Source organism: Camelus ferus, chromosome 5 (assembly GCF_009834535.1).
Source record: "Camelus ferus isolate YT-003-E chromosome 5, BCGSAC_Cfer_1.0, whole genome shotgun sequence".
Classification (NCBI taxonomy): Eukaryota; Metazoa; Chordata; class Mammalia; order Artiodactyla; family Camelidae; genus Camelus; species Camelus ferus.
The window spans coordinates 45,965,088-45,989,012 of record NC_045700.1 but is presented as its reverse complement, the minus strand read 5'-3'; the positions used below and the strand labels follow the sequence as shown (position 1 = coordinate 45,989,012).

The following is a 23,925-nucleotide window of genomic DNA, read 5'->3' as shown; positions in this document are numbered from 1 at the left end:
ATTTCTGTTAAATGAAGTTTATTTTATAATTGTCATTGTACTTAATTTTCAATTCAAGTACGTTATTAGCATATGGTTTTTAAATGCCAAGTGCACTGAGCATATTATCAGTGCTAGCTCAAAACAAAAAGACTCATTCCTTAAAAGCTGTTACCAAACAGCTCATCTGCAAAGGAAAAAGTGACTTCTTCATTTTCATAATTTTTCAAGTAAAATACTTTTAATAAAAACCAAGAAGAAAAAAGGTGTATTTAAAAAGCACACACCTGGCAGGCCACCATACCCATGTGACTAATTCAATAGCGTAGAAAATCCAGATTTTTCAATGTTTTGAAAAGGAAATTAATATGATCACATAGTTTATTTTCTAAATGAGATAACTGGAACAACAGGTTTTGAGTGGTTATGCCAGAGACCGCTGGCTGTCACCCAGTGCCACTTCGCCCCTTTTCCACAGTACTTTTCAGCTGGGCACAAGGCCACCCTCAATAAAGGCTACTCACCCCAGCCTCCCTTTCCAGCAGGACATGCCATATAACTCGGTCCTGCCCAATGGGATGCGTCACCAAGCAGCACACTGCTGCTTCCAGGATCCTTCTCTAGGAGCTGGTGCATGTGTGCCTTCGGGTCTATTCTTTGTGCCTTTGTTCATCATGCCTGGAATGTAGATTCTACCATTGTGGACTGTGGACTAGGAGCCTGAGGCTCCGCATTGGGGTAGAGCGGCTCTGGGTCCCTGATACCTCAGATCTGCTACACAGACTTATACAAAGGAACAACAAAGCAACACAAAAAGCAAAACCAAAAGATGTTCAGGTTAAAAAAAAAAAGATTTAGAAATAGGATACTGTGAACAACAATGAAAACACCTTTAAAAGTGTATGTATATAAATATATAAATATTTATAGAAGTCAAGTTACATTGCTAAATGTTCACCACCCTACTCTCACATTTAAAGATGGTATCTGAAAATGTTTAGCAGCCAGTGTGGCTTGGAAACCAATCCATCAGCACAGACAGTGGTGTGGCACTAGAGACCCTCGTTGTACAGGGACATTTCCCCATTAGTTGCTGGACTGTGGTGACATATGGGAGGACGGGGGTGTCCTATGGGAAGAGTGGCCAGGGCAGTGCTGAGGGACATTAAGGGGGACTGGGCAAAGCTCTTACCAACTAAAAATATTTCAACCGTTTAACAACTAGAACTACTCCACTGAGATGCACCGGCTGAACATCCATCCTACTTGGGCCTGTGATTATCAGGTACAACATGGTATGAGCTGAGAGCAGCTACTACCTCCAGCTAGCCCATGGCTTCTTGCCTGCCCCGTAACAGACTGGCAAGCCAAAACCATAGTCAGAAATGCTAAGGGAGTTCCAGGAAGACCCAGTGGGCTCAAGTCCTGGCTGTCCTGCCTATTCGCTGGGTGTCATCTGTACGGGTGACTCCGGTCTGCGTTTTCTGCATTGCAGGAGCAAGTGAAATGTCACGTACCCTTGTAAACTCTAATGCAGTGATAAAGCACTGCATGTGCTCTTATCAGTATCCGGTTAACACACATTCCAACAAGCCATTCTAATTTTAACAAGTACTTTTTAACAAGCCTAAGTCCAGGTGGGGCACAAATGCTGAAGCCATCAGGAATCCAACAGCCTGGGCTTAAGACTGTCAACTCTAGCTGTCAAAAAGATTCCAGCAACCCCACCAGCTGAACAGCCTCTAATGATATCAGATGGTAGGATACAGTTTGTGATAGAAAGTCATGAAGTGCAGCCAGCCACTCGTCCAGAACCAGGCATGATCGTTAAAACAACGCTGGGCAAGCCACTGCATTAGGAACTGATCTTCTGCTCAGGGATGAAAGGAGGGAGGTTTAGAATTCTTCACTGCAGCACTGTTTTGAACAGCACAGGATTAGAAAATACCTGAATATCCAGACTGGTTCAATGAATGATGGGTCATCTTTAAAAATGAACACTATGCAGACATTAAAAATACTAAGGAAGCTCTTTCTTTACATCAAAGGAGCTTTAAAACATCCCAAAGGAAAAAAAGCAAGGTGCAAAAGAATACATACGGCATGCTATCATGTGTACAAAATGTGCATATTCATATTTGCTTATAAACTTGCAGATCCCTGTGAAAGTATTTACAACAAACTGGTAAAGCAATGGTTGCCCCCAAGGAAGTAAATGACAACAGGGCACTAGTGGTACAAGGGGGATTTTCATGTCACGTCCTTTTTTTTAGCTTTTATGTTTATACCATGTGACTTTATTACCTATTCAAAACTAAACAAAATGTAATTTTTAAAATGATGTAGGTTGATGGACACTGGGTCACTGAAAGCCTTGCAGAGAAAATGACAAGAGATAGATGGTCGCGGAGATTAAAAAAAAAAAATCAATGCCCAGAAATCATGAAAAGGCAAAACCTCATAATTGTGTCAGACAAGCTCACACGTGCTATCTTTATGTAGGCAGCTGCAGGCAGGCAGGAGTCAGAGACTGACTTTCACAGCCCATTCCAGACGCATGACAACACATCAATAAAGAAGCACGTAAGCCTGGACCTACGGTGCACCAGGCGCTGTGCTAGCCGGCTGGCCATCACAATAAAGTGCACGTTTATTGTAATGAGCAGAGGTTGAAATATACAGAGGAGAGGAAATCCCACCAGCTGGGAGGAAGGACAGGCTTTCCACCATAGTCAAGTGAGGGGCTGAGTGAAATGCAATGACATCAGAGAGAGGAACCCTCACCTTCACTATAAAATCCATGGCACTGACAGCATTCAGGGGAACATCTCAGCTACAGAGAAACGATACAAAGTCCTCACCCCTCGTATCCTCCGTTGAAGGATTGGATGTGCTCAGTTCGGAGGCATCCCAATATGCCCTGCTAAAGTGCGGTAAGGACCTTTGATAAATAGCTGCAGGGTTCAAATGCCTTTGTCTTGGATGCTGTGGACGCTGCCCAGCCCAGCCCAGCCCAGCCCAGCCCAGAGCGGCCACACCTGCCGCAGAGGAACGGAAGTGAGTCACGGCCTGAGTCAGCACCTCACTTTTCCTCTAGTCTAAAGCAAGAATCAGAGGTGTGACGGGAGCCTGGACCACTCATTCAGAAACAGAGTGTGGGGGGTCCTTGTGGGGGGCACACAACTGCCTCTGGGCTTGCGTCCAAACGCAATGCCAGGCCCAGTTCCTAATGGAGAAATACTTATCTTGAGATAGGAACTCAGGATGGCACCTTTTTTCTGAGGAGGGGTTATTAGGGTTTTTTGTTTGCTTCTTTGTTTTTAGCAGAAATACTGGGGATTGAACTCAGGACCTCATCATGCGTGCTAGGCACTTGCTCTACCGCTGGGCTATACCCTCCCCCTCAAGGCAACTCTTTTTGATGAGTAAAGATTTTCAGAGAAGTTGGGTGGGGCTTGAACAGTTCTTCTTTAAGCTTCCAGTGACATTTCATAAAGCAGACACCCTGGCTAGATGGATCCTGCAGGGGTGGGCACTGGGGGTGGAGTATGGGGTCCAAGTGGGGAAAGACCTCTGAACAGGAGCCGGAGGACGGAGCTGCAGCTCTGTCGGTAGTTGGCTGTGGGGCCAACAATAAACCCTGGGCCCCCAGCTCTTGGTCTGTAAAGTGAGGGAGGTGTCCACCTTTCTAGATCATTCCCCAGGTTCCATCCTAACTTCTGCAGGATGGTAAAGAGATCCACAAATGCATTACGGGTAGTATTACTAGAATATGCCCCCTCTTTGTGCAGGTGAAAACACTAGGGCTTGCATGTGGATTTCTTTTAAAGCATATTTGTTTTTACTTTTGAGTGACGCCTGTCAGGCTCCATGTCAGAGTTCTGGGCAAACACAGATCCCTCAGACCCAACCCCCTGACTTCAGAGGGCCCACAATTCAGAACCATCAGTAAGCTTCTATTCTGACAGCTCCCAAATAGCTTACTAGAAGTTTCATAATGAAAACATCTGTAAGAACAAAGAAAGTCTATTAAACTAAATTCAGCAGGTTCTGGGCAATAGAGAAATTAGGCATTAGAAAACCAGACAGACAAGGAACACATGGAGAAGATAAACTGCTCAGGTATGAGATTAACGTGGCTCTAAAGGAAGCAGGGGGTGGGTGGGAGTGGGGAGGGTACCATGAACAGAGAAAATATTTGCAAGACAAACTAAAGCTGCCCTAACCAACAGGGACAGCTGTCAGTCTAATCTGATGTTCCTGAACACACACACACACACACACACACACACACACACACACACTTGCTTCTGAATTTCAACCCATGAACGTGCCACTGTCATATCCAACCTCAGCTTCACCTGGAGTCAGCGTGCCACCGAAATCTGTTTCATTTTAAAGCTACTGAGAGTTAGGAATGGAGAGTAGCAAGACATAAGTCAGAAACAGCCAGGCTTTTTATCTGTTGCAATTTTCTCACAACTCGGTAAAAAAATTACTTCCGTTTCTCAAACGGTCTGTGTGAGGAACCCTAAGGTTCCACAAATGGAGCCAAGGACACAGCTGCGAAATTCAACCAGGAGCTGTCCTTTACCAAATTGGAGAACATATACTTAGCTAGGAGACTGGAATTTTCAAAATCATTAATTTGTTAAACTTTTACTTCCATTGCCACTAATCTACATCAGCATATCATATCAGATAATAGGATTTAGCACAATTCTATGTTTAGGTACTTGAAGTTTGGTTTATCAATATTTTACGGCCTCACACTATGGCCATCCTGATTTCTGGGCACTCCAGAAGATGTTTAAGAAGTACCAGGGTGTTCACAACCATGTGGATATATTTAACACTACTGAACTGTACACTTAAAAATGATTAAGATGGTAGATCTCATGTGTAAGTGGTACCAGAGTGTAAAGGCTCATTCTAAAGAAATGGTCATCCACTTCCTATTTTCTACAATCTTTCACTGATTTGGGAAATTAAATCAACACCAAGGGCTTAACAAATGCCATTTGGGCATCCCTTTCTATTAGATTCGAACAAAAAGTGGACAAGCCATCAGCCTTGCTCTTGAGAAACTCAAACCAGCAGGGATTGTGTCCATCAGGCAGACGTGTAGAGTGCCTCCCACATGCGGGGGATTTGGCCAGGTCAAGAGGGCAAACAGGTGCTGTCCGATGTGCAAACACCCATGTGTCAGCAGAGGCTAACTCATGCTGACCTGGAGAACTGACTCAGCTAGCAGTGCTATGGTTGTTTGGAAAGCCCCCAGTTAGCCGGGGTGACAGGGCAAGAGCGGCTGTATATTTGCTATTGCTATTCCATACCATTATGGGGGATGACATTTAAAAATGTAAGATGCTGCTCTATTGAGAGCAAGATCATGCCGTACAGGTCTAACTCCAGGGATGGGCCACATCATCAAAATGAAGGCATGTATGGAATAGCACTGGGTGGACTGGGCCTTGGGTTGCTCGGTTTCAGAGCTCATACTGCTACTACCGAGCTGTCTCTTGACTTTTCTGGGTGTCACTCATCCCTCTGCAGAGAAAGGGTTGAGCCAGTCAGTGCTTCTCCACCATTTTCACAGAAACCCTGGATGACGGAGGAGATGAATGGGTTTGGGGGCAGAGGCACGGCAACCACCAAGAGCTTCAACTGTCTTTAAAGCCTCATATTTTATATTAAAAACTTACACTACTTCAATCTGCACTATTCTTAGATTTTTAAAAATAACTTGCCACCAAGCTACCTCGGAAGATGTCCCCTAAAGAATTTGCAGCACGCCCTGGGGTGATGGTGCTAAGGTCCTGATGAGTCATATCCTTGTGTAATTTCAGAGATGGTCTATTTATTTTCAGATTCAGATTTACCTCAAGCTACCTCTTTAGTCTATACCACTTATCCTGAAAGGGACTGAAAACTGACAGTACTTTAGGGCCCGAAGTGTCATTCAGCCTTGTTTTCTGCATCCCTGACAGTTTGATGAGGGCATGTGTCATTTCTCTTCAGTACACGCAGTGAAACTCTGGGTGTGTGGACCAGGATTACAGAGACAATCAACTCAGCTAGTGGGAACACGATGCCAGGCCCCGGCACCCCTGCATGTTCCCCGCTCACTCCCACCCTGCATGGCACACATCCACCTGTCAATGTCCTGGTGTCCACCAGGCCTGCAGGACACACAGACGTTGTGCCGTCCAAGACAGAACCAGATCTGGAGCTGCAGCTACTCCCACATGGAAACGCACACTCAGCACAAAGTGAGCCTTTAACAAAAGTAAGAAAGAATTTAACAAAATAAGAATCTGTGGTTCTCTGTAGCTCAAATATAACATAAGAAACTGGAAATCCTTAGAGAGTTCTGCCCATCACCATTTTCTCCTCCTTCCACCAGGACCCGTATTTCCCCTTACCCTCTTCTTCAAGGCAGTATTATAGTTCCCACCTGTCTGTGAACTGTCCCCAACTCTGGCTGTAGCCCAGCCCATGGAGCAACTTCACCTTTGACCTGACCCCCAAAGGGTAACCTCTGCTGTCTGCCAGACTACGAAGACAAGATAGCTATAAAAACTCCCCATGTGAGGGAATTACACTCATGTTTTACTTCACGGCACTCTCAATAGTAAAGGCTGATGTTTCTTGGATGTGCCAGGCTCTATGCTGAAGGCTTTATTACTTACTACATTTATCAATTTTTATTTTGCCACATTTATTTTTTTATTTTTTAAAAGTAACTTCTTTTTTAAAAAAATTTGGTGTGAGGAGGTAATTAAGTTTGTTTATTTATTTATTTATTAGGGAGGTACTGGGCATGGAACCCAGGACCTCGTGCATGTTAAGCACACACTCTACCACTGAGTTATACCCTCCCCCCGCTCACCTCATTTAATCTTCACAACCCTACGGGGTAGTTACCATTTAGTGCCTCCATTTTACTGATGAGGACAAGCAACTTTTCCGAAGTCAAGTCAGTAGAATGTGGAGAAGCTGGGATTCAAACCCCACATTCCTCTGTCTCTAGAATGGAGTTCTTCCTCCTACAAGGCAAACTTCTACACAGATATTGAGTAACTTAGGGTTAATGATCTATTATTCACTGAGAAATTAGGAGCAACCAGAAAAAAATCTCAGAGTCTCCCACCAGGATAACTACCCACTACCCACCTACCTGCATCTGTGCCCCTTTATTCAGTGATGAGATGAGCTACCTGTGCTCCAGTAACCAGGCTAACCTCCCCACTGGTGTACCCCTCTCACCTACTGCAGACATCACACCGGCAATTCTCTCTCCTGCATTCACTTGGCCTTTCCTACTGAATTATCCTCATCAACAAACCAGCTCATTGTCATTTCCTCCCATCTTAAAAAATAGAACAGAATTCCCTCTTAACCCCAGTTTCTCCTCTAGCTCTTGTCCTGCTCCCCTCTTCAGCAGAACTTAGAGCTCGTATTCCTTGCCTCCAATTCTTCTAGTCTCTCACAAACTCACTCGCTGCAACCAGGCAGTGCACCCACTCCACCACAAGGGTTCAGATACAGTCACCAAGGGCCTCCACATTGCTATTCCAGTGACGAATTCTCAGTGTCGTTTGACACAACTGATTGGTCACTCCTTCTCTGACATGACCTCATCATGTGGCTTCCAGGATAGTACATCGCCTAGCTCCCCACCTTACTGACCATTCCTCTCTGTCCCTGGTGCTGGTTCCCCCATCTCCCTAACCTCTACGTGGGAGTGCCTTGCAGCTCTGTCCACCACTTCCTTGGTGATCTCATTCATTCAGTCCATCCCTCTAAGTACAACCTAGAAGCACATGGCTCCACTACTTGCATCTCCAATCCAAACCTTTCCACCCAAACTTCAAACTTTTATTCAACTGCCTCCTCAACAACTCCACTTGGATGTCTAGACATGTCAAACCTAAGATTTCCAAAATTAAGCATCTGCTCTTTCCCCCAAATCTACTCCTTTTATAGTCCTCCCTAAACCACTGTATGACAACTTCATCCTTCCAGGTTTTCTCTCTTATATCTAGTCCATAGGAAATCCTGTTGACTCTTTCAAAATATGTCCAGAATCCAACCACTTCTTAATATCTTCACCACTACCACCTTGGGCCAAACCACTATCATCTCTTACCTATTACTAAAAAGACCTTCCGCATTAAGATCACTGCATCTAAACTTGCCCTCATACAGTCCATCTTCAATAAACTAGCTGCTAGAGAAATCCGTGTAAAACCTAAGTCAGAACCCTCTAATGGCTTCCCATCTCATTCCAAAGTAAAAGCCAGTCTTTCAATGATCTTTAAAGCTTGACACAATTTGGTGCCAAGGAAACTACATGCTTCCTTGCTGTTCCTGAACATGCTAGGCATGCTTCTGCCTGAGGGCCTTTGTACTTGCTGTTCTCATTGCTAGAAATACTTTTCCCCCAATACTGACATGGCTTGCACCTTCCCAGGGAAGTTTTCCCTGGCTGCCCGGTGGCCACTCACTCCCTACCCAACTCTCACTCTTTAGTCCCTCTCTCCACTTTAGTTTCCCCTATATCACTGTTAACATCTAACATAATACCTTATTTACTTTGTTTATCTTTTCCATCAGAATCTGAGCAAGAATTTTATCTATTTTGTTTGCTGCTCTATCTCCAGCCCTAGAACAGTGCCTGGGCATTTATTAACAACTTTTACAGGGGAGGGGGAGCTGGTTATGGTTTTTCTAGCAAGTCCAGAGTGCTCTCCCTTCCAAGTTTTTACTTGGTCCTCATGCTCCAGTAAAGATAAAAATCCCTATATTTTTAGGTTGAAATATAAAATATTCCTGTATATATACATGCACACACAAAGAAAGAAATGAGTTTACAGAAGACCAATTTCTTACCCTATGATAGTGAAACACCTTCTCAGCTGGCTTCTGGTTGGTGGCACTACTGAGCTTAGGGAATCACTGTCTCTCAGCACTCACCTTCTGCGATCATGCTCTGAGTAGGGGTCCCCAAGCCGCCTCTCCACACCCTACACCCTTTCTCAGTTCCCTCTGTAGCAGCCTTGGGCCTTTCCTAAATACAAGACTTAGGAAGTACTTTTCTTTCCAATCTGGCCAATCTAACATGGAATCTGAAATAGCTTTACCACGTGCTGGGCATTAAAACATTTCTCCAGCTGGCCCCCAAAGTCCTCCCTTGAGCTTTGAACCATCTAATTTAGTGGGCCTCTCCTCCAGTCCTCCCCAAGTCCCTGTTCTTGAGCCTCTAGAAGGTCTAACAGTGTCTAGGCCCATCTCTTTCTGCACTTGTGGGTTCACATGAGACTATTCGTCACCCAGATCTGAAAGCCAGCTCTCAATTTTTTCTGAGTATTGTCCTAAATTGGCCCATGGACCTACTCTCCCCAGCAGCCAGGAGGCACCAGTGGCAAAGCCATTTTCCTAGAATGAGGTCTCTGCATATCCATTTGATCACATCTAAGCCTCTTGAAGCCTTTCCTTATTTAAAAACTCTTAGGTTTATTTGTGTCACAGCAAAGCTGGATTCCTTAAGCCCAATCCATAGGTTTTCAAGACCTCACATTCACCCTAGGTTTTTAAATATCTTTTCTTACCTATCTCCAATCTCTCCAGAGCCTTGTAGAATTCTAAACATTTCTGTCTCACTACTTCAAAACACCTTTGCTCTCGATAGGACAGGTGAAACTAACCTGCCAGTGGGAGAGGGGTCAGGTCATCATTTGACAGGGCATTATCAGTGGGAAGGGCACGTGGGAAAGATTTCTTCACTCTCCTCAGCAAAGAGGGAGAGCACAGAACTCCAAACTCCCAGTGTGCAGAATGGGCCAGCCATACTGCCGTCCCACACCCACACCATGGCTCAGTCTCATGGGATCCTCTGGTTAACTTTATAGCATGTTGCTTTATCAGGACCACAGAAGACTGATCCCTTATCAATGGCAGTATATCCTGAAGACAGGACTCTGATTCTTCAAAGAAAAGAGGTTACTTGGTTCAGGAGACCTGCAGTTCAGTGACATCCTACCCTCTGGGTCTTAAATGTTTATGATCCTGTGTATCTCTCTCACACACACACACACACACCGAATTAAAATAACCTCAGTACAAACGAATGTCCCTTTCAAAATGAACAGACCGTAGCAACGTGGATATCACCCAGGAAAGCAAGCACAGACCGCGGGTACACGGGCATTACCCCGGGCTTTGTTTATTCTTCATATCACTAACCAATGTGCCCCTTTCAAATTATACCAAAGTTTATTTTTATTTCTATACTCCCGGGCTCATAAAGCCTATTTCTCTAAAAGGTTTTTCTTCTATCTGAAGTGGCTTTTCAAAAAAGTAATCTTCATACTGTACGACATGCAAAATACATCCAGCTGGTAGGCAAATAAACGCGCACATCCGTGGCTTCGTGTCACTGGTTTGGCCTTCTGCACTCTTTCATGGCACTTTCCCCATTCCCCCTAATTCAGAACGCTTAATTGGTTTTAGAGACTTAAAGGGTTTTTTTTTGTTTTGTTTTGGTTTTTTTGGTTTTTACCGCTTAATTGGTTTTAGAGACTTAAAGGGGTTGTTTTTTTTTTTTTGGCAAAGTTGGGATTAGATAAAATGACAGTATCCAACACTGGAATCCAGCCTGTGTATGTGTGCAAGCACGCGTGATGTAGGGAAGCTCCGCGGCTACACTGGCCTATGAAGGTGTCATTCTGCAAACACACCAACCGGAGAACAGGTGACTGGATTTGGAATTGTCCTGCCCTGTTTGTTTAAACAAAAAGCCAGACAGCAGCAGTTTACATGGCGATCATTCCACCTTGTTATTAGCTAACAGGGGCCCACACTGGGAAAGAGTCAGTCGATCTGTGCCGGTTCAGGGCTAACTGACAACTAACTAGCCTCTTAATTTAGTACCAAGAGATCTCTTGTGCAATTCTAAATACCAGTATAGCAAATGAACACAAATCTGCTAAAACACCACTTCCACACTTTGTCCATGCATCTTTTAATTTTAGGCAGCTTCATCATTGACAATCAGATCCAGCTTTGCACAAGCTCCTTCTTAACATACATTAATGCCAAACAAAGGACTAAGAAAAACAAATCGTCATCAGCCTTGCCCTGGGTGGAGTGCAAATTACCCGGCCTGCCAGGGATAGGGGTGGAGTGGTACTTTCAAAGTCACAGAGGTTTGAGAATATCTGGAAACCAGACAGTTGGTATTCCTTATGAGTAACTCCACCCTGTAACCACAAGGTCCACCCTGAATGGGTATCCTATGCCTGAAGTCACTGCCTGTCCAGAACCTCAGCATCCCCTCACCGGTCTGCCCATTCATCTCTTCTGTATACTGAAACCCTGCTGGTATTTATATATTGCTTGGCAGCTACCAAAAGGCCACCAAAAGGTGAGGTGTACTTTGAGATGTACTCTGTACTTTTCTGAGATGTACTTTCCAAACATGTTAACTGTAAAATGTAAGAGAAGGGATGATGTACACGTAAACCTGATCAAAATCAAACCCCTAAAAGAGAAAGCACACACCCTGCACAGGCCAGGAAGCAAGGAAGATGTGGATTTAGAAGCACCTTGTGCCACATGACATGGCCACTTCACCTCTTACAGCCTTGGTCTCCACATTTATTTAACAAACACAAAGTGCTTACTTTGGGCCAGGACTAGTCTAAGGTATAATTATCCTTACTTTACAGCTGAGGAAAGAGAGGCCTAGAGAGATTAGGTACCGTGACTTATAGTAAGAAATACATGTTTGGTTTCCATCTACAGTTCCTGGCACAGAGCTCCTAAAACCCTTGGAATTTCCTAAGCGAGGAGAGCGATAAAGGTGTCTTTTGTTATGTTAATGAGGTGGCTTCCGACTGCACCTAAGGAGGGGGGCTGGTTGCCAGGAGAACCAAGCACTTGATTATTAGTGGGTTGGAACTTTCAGTCCCACCCTCCTGACCTCCCGGGAGGAAGGGCTGGAGGTTGAGTTCAATCACCAATGGCCAATGATTTCATCAATCATGCCTGTGTAATGAAGTCTATAAAAGCCCAAAAGGCTGAAGTCCGAAGAACATCCGGGTAGGTGGACATGCAGATTAGGGGAGAGTGGCTTGCTCGGAGAGAGCATGGAAACACCAAACCTTTCCCCTACGCCTTGCTCCGTGCATATGGCTGTTTCTGAATTATATCTATTTATAATAAACTGGTAATCTAGTAAGTAAAATGTTTCTCTGCATTCTGCGAGCTGCTTTAGCAAATTAAACCCAAGGAAGGGGTCCTGGGAAGATCGAATCTATAGCTGGTCCGTCAGCTGCACAGGTGGCAACTTGGACTTGAGACGGGCATCTGAAATGGGGGAGAGGCAGTCTTGTAGGACTGACCCCCCTATTTGTGAGATCTGATGTGATCTCCAGGTAGAGAGTGTCAGAACTGAGTCGATTTCTAGGACATACAGCTGGTATCTGAGAATTGCTTGGTGGTGTAAGGGGGAAACCCCACACCTTGGACCCGGGAGCAGAACTGTAGGTATCCTGCACAATGTCACAGCTAGTAAATGCCAGAGCAGGATTTGGTCCTATCTAGTTCAAGACTCTAGCTGGGATCTAGACTCTAGCTCTCAAATCTGCTCTTATCCACTACATGATGTGTTACCTTCTGCATTTAAAAAAAAAAAAAAAGGAAATGCTCATCTAGCTCAAACTCTATGAACAGATTCTTAAATCACATCTATGGAAACTGGTACAACAGATCTGGGCTGAGCCTAAAATTATATTTTTAAAATTAAACATAAAAACATTCCCCAAGTTACTTTGATGACCAGGTAGGTTTAAGAACCCCTAAGGTTCCTAGTTATTTGACTCTAAACTTATACCCAAACAGAGAAGGGGAAGATGAGCAGTGGGGGCTGGCCCTGTTCCCTGTGCCTATTACTGGGGCTCAACCTTGACCACCCTCCCAAAAGGCCACTAGAACTCTGGTCCCAACACGTGATCCACCCAGATCACCATCCTACAGCTCTCACTGGAGGGGTCAGCAGCTTCCCCACCATTACACTTTAAGAGCTACATACAGCCAAGATTCCCTTCCTGTCCATGAATACCTACAGCTTTAGCCATCAGCTCACAAATGTCCTCAACATGCTCACTTCTATTTGACCCCCACACCCTTGTCAAGTAGCTTTTGGGATCTTATTCTACAGCTGTCCTTCCCTATCCAGTCTCATTTTAACCACCCGCAGATCCTGAGTACCCACTGCAGTGGAAGTCAGCCTGCATATCTGGGGTTAAGTTCGAAAGTCTGCCTTTAAGGCAAAAGTCAAGTGTAATTAAAAATCATTCATGAAAACCCCTTAGCTGGGACCTGGGCCCTTGAAAACTCAAAAACGAAGAATTAACGTTTTAGGTGTCTCTCTGCTTTACCACTACAGTTTCCCTTTCCCTGGGGGCAGCAAAGACCAATGCCTAATGGGAGCAGGGAAGGGCCAAGGGTTAAATAAAGGGCCTTCTCCCTCTCTACCCTGAGCTGGAAAAGTTGATTTCACAAGTTAAATTGAGTGTATGATCTGACTCCATTGTATTTGCAAGACATATGGTAGGTGCTATCAGGCAAAGAAATGAACATTAAGACCCCTGCCCTCACATAACCTATCATTCAGTTGGGAGGGATTAGATCATTCTCTGAAAATGGCAGGTAACAGTTAAACAAAGCCATCAGAACTGGCAGGCACTTGGTACTAAGGGCTACAGACCTTCAAAGGAAGAAGAAATGCTGTAGTATGGGGTGGACTCTAAAGGCTTTCATGGAGAAATTTAAACTGGTTCTCACAATGATTCGATTGTTCTTTAAGGTGAGCTGACTCGGAACCAATCAGTGTTCCAGGTAAAACTGACCCTGTCATCTAAGCATAGGATAGTATTTTCTATCATGTCTCCACTGTCTACCTTCAAAGTGCCAAATAATTCACTGGCCACTCTGTCCACAGCCATACACTGAGCCAAGGTCCTAGGGGAACCATGCACCACAGTTCTAGTACTATTTTGTTACAAAAGCTTAAATGTCATGCCAAAATAGAGTATTAAACAGCTAAGAACACAGTAACTGCTTCTTTACAATAGCGGAGAACTTTATTACATGAGCATTTCACCTGACTTTCCCGATATATTATTCATACCACAGGAATACCCCAACCCTTTCTTTCCAACCTTAAGTCATTGCTTGGATGAGCTCACACCAGCCTGGGTTACAATTAAACTTGTCTATTTCTGCTTTCCTGCAGAGTCCTAAGATCTTCTCTAAATCTCCCTGCCCATTTTGGCTCGTTCTCCACTCTCAGGACTTAAGGTGACCTACACAGTCCCTGGGTGATGGCCCTGAGCCACATGGCACTGTGAATGCAAGGAAGCAAGTGCTTAGGCAGACATCCTGGACATAGTTCCGATCCTGGGCTGGCTCCTGTCACCTCTCACTGGGCTTTTTCAGAACGGGAAGGAGTGACAAGCAAAGAAGGAAGGACCCAGAAGCTGATCCAAGGCCAGCTGGAATAAGGGTCAACAGGAAGAGAGCCCAGGCACAGATATTTAATTAGACAGCCCTGACCCACATGGGGAGCAGCTTAATAAATCAGCCTAACAAAGTACATTTCCACAACTCAGATGCCGGCCAATTTCTCCAGGTCTGAAGGATACTTCTGACTTCTCCTTTTAGAGGTGGAATGAGCATGAGTCAGAAATACCAAGTTCAAATCCAGATTCGGCTAAGATTCTGCTTAAGGACTTGTGAAACTTGAGACAGACACTTCCTAACTTTCGGCTTTAGTATCTTCATCTGTAAAGGGAGCCAGTCTGACTAGATGATCTCTAGTTTAGTAAACATGAATTTTAAAGCAGGAACATCAAAGGTCTGCAAAAAATCAAGAGCCGACATTACAGAGTCACACCAGCAGTGACAGTGGGCCTGGAGAGCCTTGGGACGACAGCAGTCATCAGAAACTTCCCAAGAGAACAAAACGGTGACTGGGACATACCCAGAACTGCTCCATGAGAATATCACTTATTCTCACTTAATATCACTCTTCCTTTCAGATTCTGCCCTGTAGACAGTCACACACAGCTATTCCGGGAAGAGATGGATCTAAGAGGGATGGATGATTCAGAGGACGGACATACCCACAGACATCATCCCATACTGTCTACCTAGGCCAGGGTGACTCAACCTTAACTACCTAAGAGAAATGAAAGATTCCAAGGCGCTCAGACCCTGACCTCAGTAACTGAACCAACCATCTAATAATCTTTTGGAGCCTGAACCTTCTTTAATACACAGCCTAAAAACCAGAGTGAAGTTTTACGGTCTCTATTCCAGTTTTACAGTCCCCAAAGTTTTTGGAACACCCAACATGTTTTAAGGCTCTCAGATACAATATTATTCTGTTATAAAGTCTTAACCAGAGTTGAAGATGTTATTAAATATTTAAATAGCACTGTAGAAAAGTTAACCCACAAAAATCTATGGTGGTTTCCATAATGCTGCATTCATCTGGTCTGCTCACGCATGTTTGATACTTTACTTCACCTGCCTCAATCAAGTCCTTTGTTAAGAAATTTACTTTTGTTACAAGTCTAATTAAGATGGATTAAAGTTAAATTGCTTTGAAAACGGGTTTCATAAGTGTGACTAAGTTTAAAATTACCCAAACTGCAATAACCTTTGGCTTTCCTCTTTGACAGAGTGAGAATCACAGGATGTTTAACGCCTGTAGAGTAGCAGGCGCACAGTAGGGATTCAATTACTGCTTCTAAATTTATCGCGATTAACAGCTATCACATAGTCAGCAAATACCCATGCCAGGCAGGAATTAAACACTTTGCATGTTAACTCTTAATACTCATAACAACCCTATTAAGCAGTAATATCTCCATTTTACAGATAAAGACACTAAGGCTCAGACTAACAGCTGTTAAACACTGAGAAGGAATTTGAGCTCAGGTCTCTCACCAGGTCCCTGAAATAATCCCACTGAGCTTTTCCATAAAGTGCAGAGTTTAGGAAGCTGGCCCATGAGTCGTGGGATCTCATCCTCACTGGCTGTTATTTATACCCACACCCTTTACTGACAAAGGTGATAACTGATGTGGGTATGGCCCGTGTGTGCTGGTTCTCTCAAGAGGGCCAATGCTGTTGCAATACTTGACCAAAAGAAGCGGGGCAGGGAGCGGCTTTTGACATAAACCACAGACCCCTAAGAGTGTGGTTACTGCCACACTTTAAACTCTAGGGAAAGATACAGTCCCCTTAAAGTGGGCCACCCTCCTCTGTCACCTCTAAGAAGAGCATTTCTAGAAGGCATCAGGGCTCAAACACAGGCCTACTCTCACCCTCGGGAGGACTTGCAGCAGCTCTAATAACAGAGAAGCCCACCAGCAAGAACAAGTTTTAGCAAGCATACTGCTACCCTTAGTGACAGAGATTCCTGGCTAAAGTCACGTTTCACAAGTCTCCATCCCCAAGGTATTTTCTTGCCCCAGTCGTTCCCCTGCACAGTGTTTGCTGGAACAAGTATTTCAAGGAAACCACCAGCTTCAGTAGGCGACTGGCCCAAAGAATGCCAATGACAACGGATTCCCTCTGCTGGCCCACAATCATTTCTGCACTAACAAGTTCATTCTCCATATGGGTGGATGCACATTTATTTACACACGCAAGGTTTCAGAGACACTAAACGTCATCCATTAACTGAGTTAACAGAAACCACCTTTCATTTCAAATTTACAGCTTAACAATGATTTCTACTGAGAGAAAGCAGAGTATAAGCAGCTGGCCAAGCCTGCAGACCACCCGCCCTCGGCCTCCCCACCCCCAACTAATTTCTTTGCTTCGCTGGCAGGTGTTATCTGAAAAATCTGACTTTAAGATTCAGGGGCCCACAATATTCACTAATTCCAAAGTTCTTAATTGCTGAAATCAGGAGGTCTCCTCCAGCCCTAAAATTCCATTTCCCTCTCACAAACACAAAGTCCTCTCTTTTCTGTGGCCGCATTTTGCTTTCTCCGGTCTGTTGGTCCTGGAAGGACCTCAGTTCAACCAAAGGCCTGGGGGGAGGGGGAACCTTTTGTGAAGTTTATTTTTCGGTGGCACAGATCAAGAATGCAGCCCCACAGCGATTAAGGCGACTAAGCTCCCAAATACCCTCTCCAGCCTAAGTAGTTTGATCATGTGGGAACCCAACACTGTCTAAGAACGAAAAGGAGAATCTCAGAGTGCCGGTCTCCACTTTCTCCAGGGAGGAGCGCCTCTATGCCACGGTGGGGGGTTGTCACTTCCAAACCTTGTTTGCAAAGCCCCAGCCCAGAACAGACATTTTGCTTTAACCCCTCGGCAGGGCCTGCCCAATGCTGGGCCCAGAGGGTCTCGGGTGGCGCCGGAAGCTTTGGAGTTTGGGCGGGGGCCGGACACACCACTAGGGGGGTCTTGTTTTCTCAGCTGATAGAGTCCTGAGAACAGGTGCTTGGTTAGTTCCATCTTTTAAAAAGTGGGGGAGGGCATGTAAAAGTCTCTCCTACTGGGGCACCCGCCCTTCGGAGAGAGCCACGCAGGACGTGATGAAAGGTGACTTTCCAACTTCTCCGCGGCACGTGGGTCTGCGGGGACACGGGGTGTTCTTTGAGTTTGGAAAAGGCCTGGATCTCCCTGAACGACCCTCCCAGCCACCTCACCGCAGCGATACGGCAACCTCTCCACTCCTACATCGCCCCCGCCCCAAACACACACGTGAAGCTCGGCAAAACGTGCCACCTGCCTGGTTCCCAGCAAACATGCCCGAAGGCAAGGACCGCCCGAAAGCACTTCGTTTAAAAAAAAAAATGTAAACTCTCCGGGGGCCGAGGACAGCCCCGCCTGGCACCGGGACGCAATTCGCAGGGGTCGACCCCCGGGTTCTCCTCCTTCCGGGGCTGAAAGGGGGTAGGCGCGGCGCCGGGCGGGGCCGGAGGCGAGCGCGCGGGGCGCCGGGCCCCGCTCCGCCCGAGGAAGACTGTGTCCCGGGCGGGCGGGGCAGGCGGCCGGCGGGAACGCGGCGCGCCCTCGTCCAGGTTCGCGCGCGGGCCGGCGCCCCGGTGGGGTGAGCAGAGTCGGGAAACTCACAGCCGCTTGTCCTCGGGCTGCAGCTGCCAGTGCATGGCCAGCGAGAAGCCGAAGAGGCTCCCGGGGTCCCCGGTTTTCTCGATCACATTGTCCTCGCGGGTGTCCAAGTTGAAGGCGGCGCCGAGCCGGGGCAGGAGCCCCGCCGACAGGTAGAGCAGCCACAGCTGCCCCGCGGCCGCCATGGGCCGGCGCACTGGGAGAGGAGCGGGAAGCTGCGCGGCCGCCTTGCGCTCCGGGCCGGGTTGGAGGATACGGCGCCGCTGCCGCCACGGCCACCTCGGTCTCCTCTCGTTGCCGCGCCCGGCCCCACCCCCGGGACGAGTCGCGCTCTCCGCCCGGCCGCTCCCCCTCGCGGGCAGCTCCCAACCACTGAATGAGCCCGTTGTTCTCTGGAGACTCGCAGGCGTTTTATCAAGTGACGAGGACGCCGGCCCCGCCCCGGCCCTCCCCACCCCTAGCCCCTCCTCACACGCCCGCTGCCGGCACCTTCCCGGCCGGCCCGGCTGCGGTGCGGCCCGTCGCTGCTCTTCCCCGCCGCCCCTCGCTGCCTGGTCGCACCGCACCTGGCCCGGAAGCCGCGGCGGGGAGACCCGGAGGCGAGCTGCGGGCTGGGCAGCCCCAGGCCGGGGGTCCTCCCGGAGAGAAGCCCTTTAATTGTACGGTTGCCATTTCGGCGCAGAACCGGAAAGGCGTTTACTACCTGTTAGCAAGGCAAGTCTCTGTGATGCGCTCGCCCTGATCGCCCGATCAGCGGGTGCTCGCTGACCAAGGCCCACGTGCAAATGCAGTCTTTCCTCATTCATTCCCTCACAGACCTAACCGTCAAAAAGAATAACAGTGCAAACCTTCATAGTGCTGTGCAATTTACAACGCACAGCTATTATTTCATTCTCTTAACAATCCTATGAAGTATTTTCTTTTTGCAGATGAGAAAACTGAAGCTCAGCCTTGCCCCGGAGCATCCAGGGATCTGTGCCCAGCTTAAAAGAAGAATTTGGGGGAGAAGTCACACTGGCGTAGGCAACTTAAAACTTGGTTTCCAGGTGTTCTGAGACTCAAAAGCCACTCCACAGTAAAGGATGCATTATTTAAAGTGGCACCCACGAGCTAAGGAGCCCCTCTTTTCTGCCCTCAAATTCCTAGGACTAGTTGGAAGGAAAACCTCCCCGCAGAGAGAGCTCTGAGCTCTGTGTGGGTGGCCTAAAGGCTCCAGCCTCCAGGACGTGGGGTGGGGCTTCCAGTGAAGTGTGAACCCCTGGGGTAACTTTATCCAGGAGGAGTTCTTAACCAGGGGAGAGAGAATTCAGGTTACTATGAATTTGGATGACAAAAAATTTTTACACTTTTATTTTCACTAATCCTCTAACTGACATTTAGCATTTCCTTCCGTTATGAATGTAGGCAACACCACAGTGGCAGTAGGTATCTATGACTTAGTCTCCTGTAGAACCCATAGGTTGTTTACATCACATACACTTGTTGCAAATATCTTAAATTACAGTAGTTATTAGATAAAACTCTCAGCTAGATCTTATTATATAATGTCAATTTAAAAGTATGTATCATATTGCTGTAACAAACTTCTTAAACATTGTGTTAACTATATTTTAATATAATTGGCTTCCTTTGTAATCCTGTGTATTTTATTTTATGCATTAAAAACCTGGTTCTGAAAAGTGGGCCATGATCTTCAGCAGTTTGCCAAAGGGACCCCATGGCATAAAGAAGATTAAGTGCCAGCCAGAAGGCTCTTGGAATGCCTTGAGGAGCCTGCCTTGGAATGGGACATCCCTGCTTTGGAAACAGAAGCACAGGGTGCACATGGGGTTGGGGATGGGGATTTTATTAGTGTAAGTTTTCTTTAACAATGCGTTTCATTTATTTGTTTGAATTGGTGATACAAATAGACAACAAAAGTGTGCCATTTAACCTCCAGGTGTATTTGTACCAAGGGAGCAGCCTGTGCCACATAGAAAAGCCACCTGAACATTATCAAGGGTCTATGGGTGGACACAGCTGCCAGAGTGAATCCCTCAGCACAATAGGGGTATTCCCACTTCTCTCCCAATCAATATCTCCAGTCATATATAGTCCAAAGTGGGGTACAGTGGGTTCCAGTTCAGTAGACAATCTTGGACATTACACTGTTTTAACAAGTACCCAATAACCTACTTTAATCAGTTTCACATTCAGGCTCCCTGGTCTGTTGACTTCACCATCACCAACAGGAGAGAAGATCATATTTGCTACTTTTAGGCAACATAGAAACTAGCTATTGAAAACATCTCTTAAACAAATGGTACCTAATTAAACTTAAAAGCTTTTCCACAGCTAAGGAAACCATAAGCAGAACAAAAAGACAACCTACAGAATGGTAGAAAATATTTGCAAAAGATGAGATACACAAGGGCTTAATTTCCAGAATATATAAACAGCTCACACAATTTAATAACAAAAAAACAAACAACCTAATCCAAAAATGGGCAGAAGACCTAAATAAGCAATTCTCCAGTGAAGACATACAAATGGCCAGTAAGCACATGGAAAAAATGCCCAATATTGCTAATTAATCAGAGAAATGAAAATCAAAACTACAAGGAGGTATTACCTCACACCGGTCAGAATGGCCATCATTAAAAAGTTCACAAACAATGCTGGAAAGGGTGTGGAGAAAAGGGAACCCTCCTACACTGTTGATGGGAATGTAGTTTGGTACAGCTGTTATGGAAAACAGTATGGAGATTCCTCAAAAGACTAAACATAGACTTACCATATGATCCAGCAATACCACTCCTGGGCATATATCCAGAGGGAACCTTAATTCAAAAAGATACATGAACTCCAATGTTCATAGCAGCATTATTTACAATAGTCAATACATGGAAACAACCTAAATGTCCATCAACAGATGACTGGATAAAGAAGCTGTGGTATATTTACACAATGGAATATTACTCAGCCATAAAAAAATAATGAAATAATGCCATTTGCAGTAACATGGATGGAACTGGAGATGGACTAAGTGAAGTAAGCCAAAAAGAGAAAGAAAAATACCATATGATTTCACTTATATGTGGAATCTAAAAAAAAAAGACAAACTTATTTTACAAAACAGAAAAACAGAAATAGACTCACAGACATAGAAAAGAAACTTATTTATGGTTAGCAGGTGGGGAAGGAGGGTGGGAAGGGAGTTCAAGATTTGCAGATTCTAATATATATAAAATAGATAAACAACAAGTTTACAGTGTATAGCACAGGGAACTATATTCAATAGCTTATAGTAAGTCATGAAAAAGAATATGAAAAGGAATATATGTATGTTCATGTATGACTGAAGCAGTATGCTGTACACCAGAAATTGATACAACATTATAAACTGACTATACTTCAATAAAATATATGTATATACAAAAAACCCCAACATCTCTCTATTCTCCTTCTGTGGTTACATTATATCGACCTCTTCACAAGTTCTCTGCAGCCCTTTATTGAAGGCCACATGTCAATGTGATTAGCACATGGCCTGTGGGACCCAAGTTGCTTCAAATCCCATCTCTGCTCCACACTGGCCAAGTGACCTTAAACAAATCATTTAGTCTCCCTACACCTCAGTTTCCCTTGCTATGAAGCAGGGATAATGATACCATCTACCCCCCCCCCCACGCCCCCAGAGTCGCCTTGCCTTAATGATGAATAAAGTTAGTGGGAGTTGAAGCATTTAGAGTGCTGTGTCAAAACCAGAACTTCCACTGTGTGCTGGCTTTTAAAGCTGGGCTTTTATGAGTTATGCACTGACCCATGATCTACCTACTGTTTTGTGAACTAGATATATGTATTAGATTATTCCAAACCAGGATTCGGACTGTTCCATGGCAGATTTTTGTTTGTTTCAGAAAAAAAAAATAGTTTTCCCGTATTGCTTTTTTTCTCCCTATTGAGTTCAGGGGGTGTCCTTCCACACTGAACCTTAATGCTTTTTGTTTTGATGTTTCATTTGCTGTTAAATCACAGCACATTTTTATAAGGGCAAACCTGCCTTCAGTTGGAACTAGGAGAATACAAATTGCCAACTCTACCTTAACACCTAGATCTATTTAATTTATTTATTTTTCCAGTTTTATTGAGATATATTTGATGTATAACATTGTGTAAGTTTAAGGTATACAGTATAATGATTTGATATATGGATATATTGGGAAATGATCACCACAATAAGTTTAGTTAACATCCATCACCTCACAGAGTTACAGTTTTTTCCTTTGTGAGGAGAACTTTAAAGGTTTATTCTCTTAGCAACTTTCAGATATACAACAATGTTGTTAACTGCAGTCACCATGCTGTACATTAAAGCCTCACAAGTATTTATCTTATTAACTGGAAGTTTGCTTCTTTTGACCACTGTCATCCATGTCCGCTAACCCCTACCACACACCTCTGGTAACTGCCAGTCTGTTCTCTGTTTCTATGAGTTTGGATTTTGTTTTTTTTGTTGTTGTTGTTTTCAGATTCCACATATACGTGAGATCATACAATATTTGTCTTTCTCTGTCTGACTTATCTCACTTGTCATAATGCCCTCAAGGTCCATCCATGTTGTCACAAATGGCAGGATTTCTTTCCCTTTTTTGGCTGAATAATATTCCATTGTGTATACATACCACAGTTTCTTTATCCATTCATCCATCAGTAGACAGGTTGTTCACCAGATCTATTTTAAAGTAAATTTAAATTGAATGTTTCTAATTTGCTTGTAATGACCTCATTAAATGTTGCACAGTATTTCACATTGCCATTTTAGGTGGGATTTGTTTTTTCAAATTTGTTTTGAGGGAATTTTTCTAAGCCTGGAAGCCACATTTTGCCAGCCAGCCAGAAATAAACTCAAACTTTAAATGAATTAAGTTAAATTTAAAACTGAGCTCCCCAGGCTGAGGTGAAACCCCCACTGGGATATTTGGTTTTCCAACCACACCATCAGCAGCAACAAACATGAAGCTGTGTGTATCTCATGCCACACAAATGCAATCTTAAAAGGACAAGCTTGGAGGAGGCATTTTTAAAATTTTTTGTTGCTTTCTATAAAAATATCTTCAGTGGAAAACAAACAAACAAATAAAAAGACAAGGTGATTCTGAGTTAGGAGTTAATCCAGTGATCTGTGGAGTATATCAATTCAGGTCAAAGCAAGCACTCAAGGAAGGAAGCTCAGCCCCACCACTTCCCAGTTGAGGGCCTAGAGCAAATTCCTCTACTTCTCTAGGACTCAAATTTCTAATCTGTAAAATGGCCAGAAATATTACCTGTTTCAAAGTAGCTTTACAATCCATATAAAGTTGTTTAAAGGATTAAATGAGATTATATATGTGAGATATGTAGCACAATGTCTGCTATTAAATATGTGCTGAATAAAATAATAGCTGTGAAAATATACTAGAATATAGAGGGAGAAGAAAATATACTAGAATATAAAACAAGAGAGGGCCTCAGATAATCGACATTAAACACAGGGGGAGGCACATGTGAATGAGGTCATCTGTACCTTGTACCCCACATTCACTTGATGTAAGTATTCAGGAGAAACCATTCCTTCGGATCAGATCTTGACAAATAATCCCTGTCGTATTATAGCTTCTTAGTGCCTGAGGTTTGGATGGACGCAAGTTTGTGCTTTACCCTGACTCTGGACCACTTCCATCTCCTGCCAGTCTTTGGAGAAGCAACCAGGAGTTCCAAACTCAGTATCATAGGTTCAGAAGAGAAGAAAATTCAGAGGACTAG

General features: G+C 44.7%; 1 protein-coding gene across 3 annotated transcripts in view; it reads right to left on the bottom strand.

Moving 5' to 3' along the window:
• Nucleotides 1–18,506, bottom strand: part of ITGA6 (integrin subunit alpha 6) — a 76,395-nt gene extending 57,889 nt beyond the window's left edge. For 2 of the 3 annotated variants that reach the window (XM_032479692.1, XM_032479694.1), the window contains exon 1: nt 18,145–18,506. In XM_032479692.1, coding sequence (XP_032335583.1) covers nt 18,145–18,326 — 182 coding nt within the window. In that variant the 5' untranslated portion in view covers nt 18,327–18,506. The remainder of the gene's footprint in view (nt 1–18,144) is intronic. The other variant, XM_032479693.1, reaches the window with a different exon arrangement.
• Nucleotides 18,507–23,925: the final 5,419 nt, after the last annotated feature.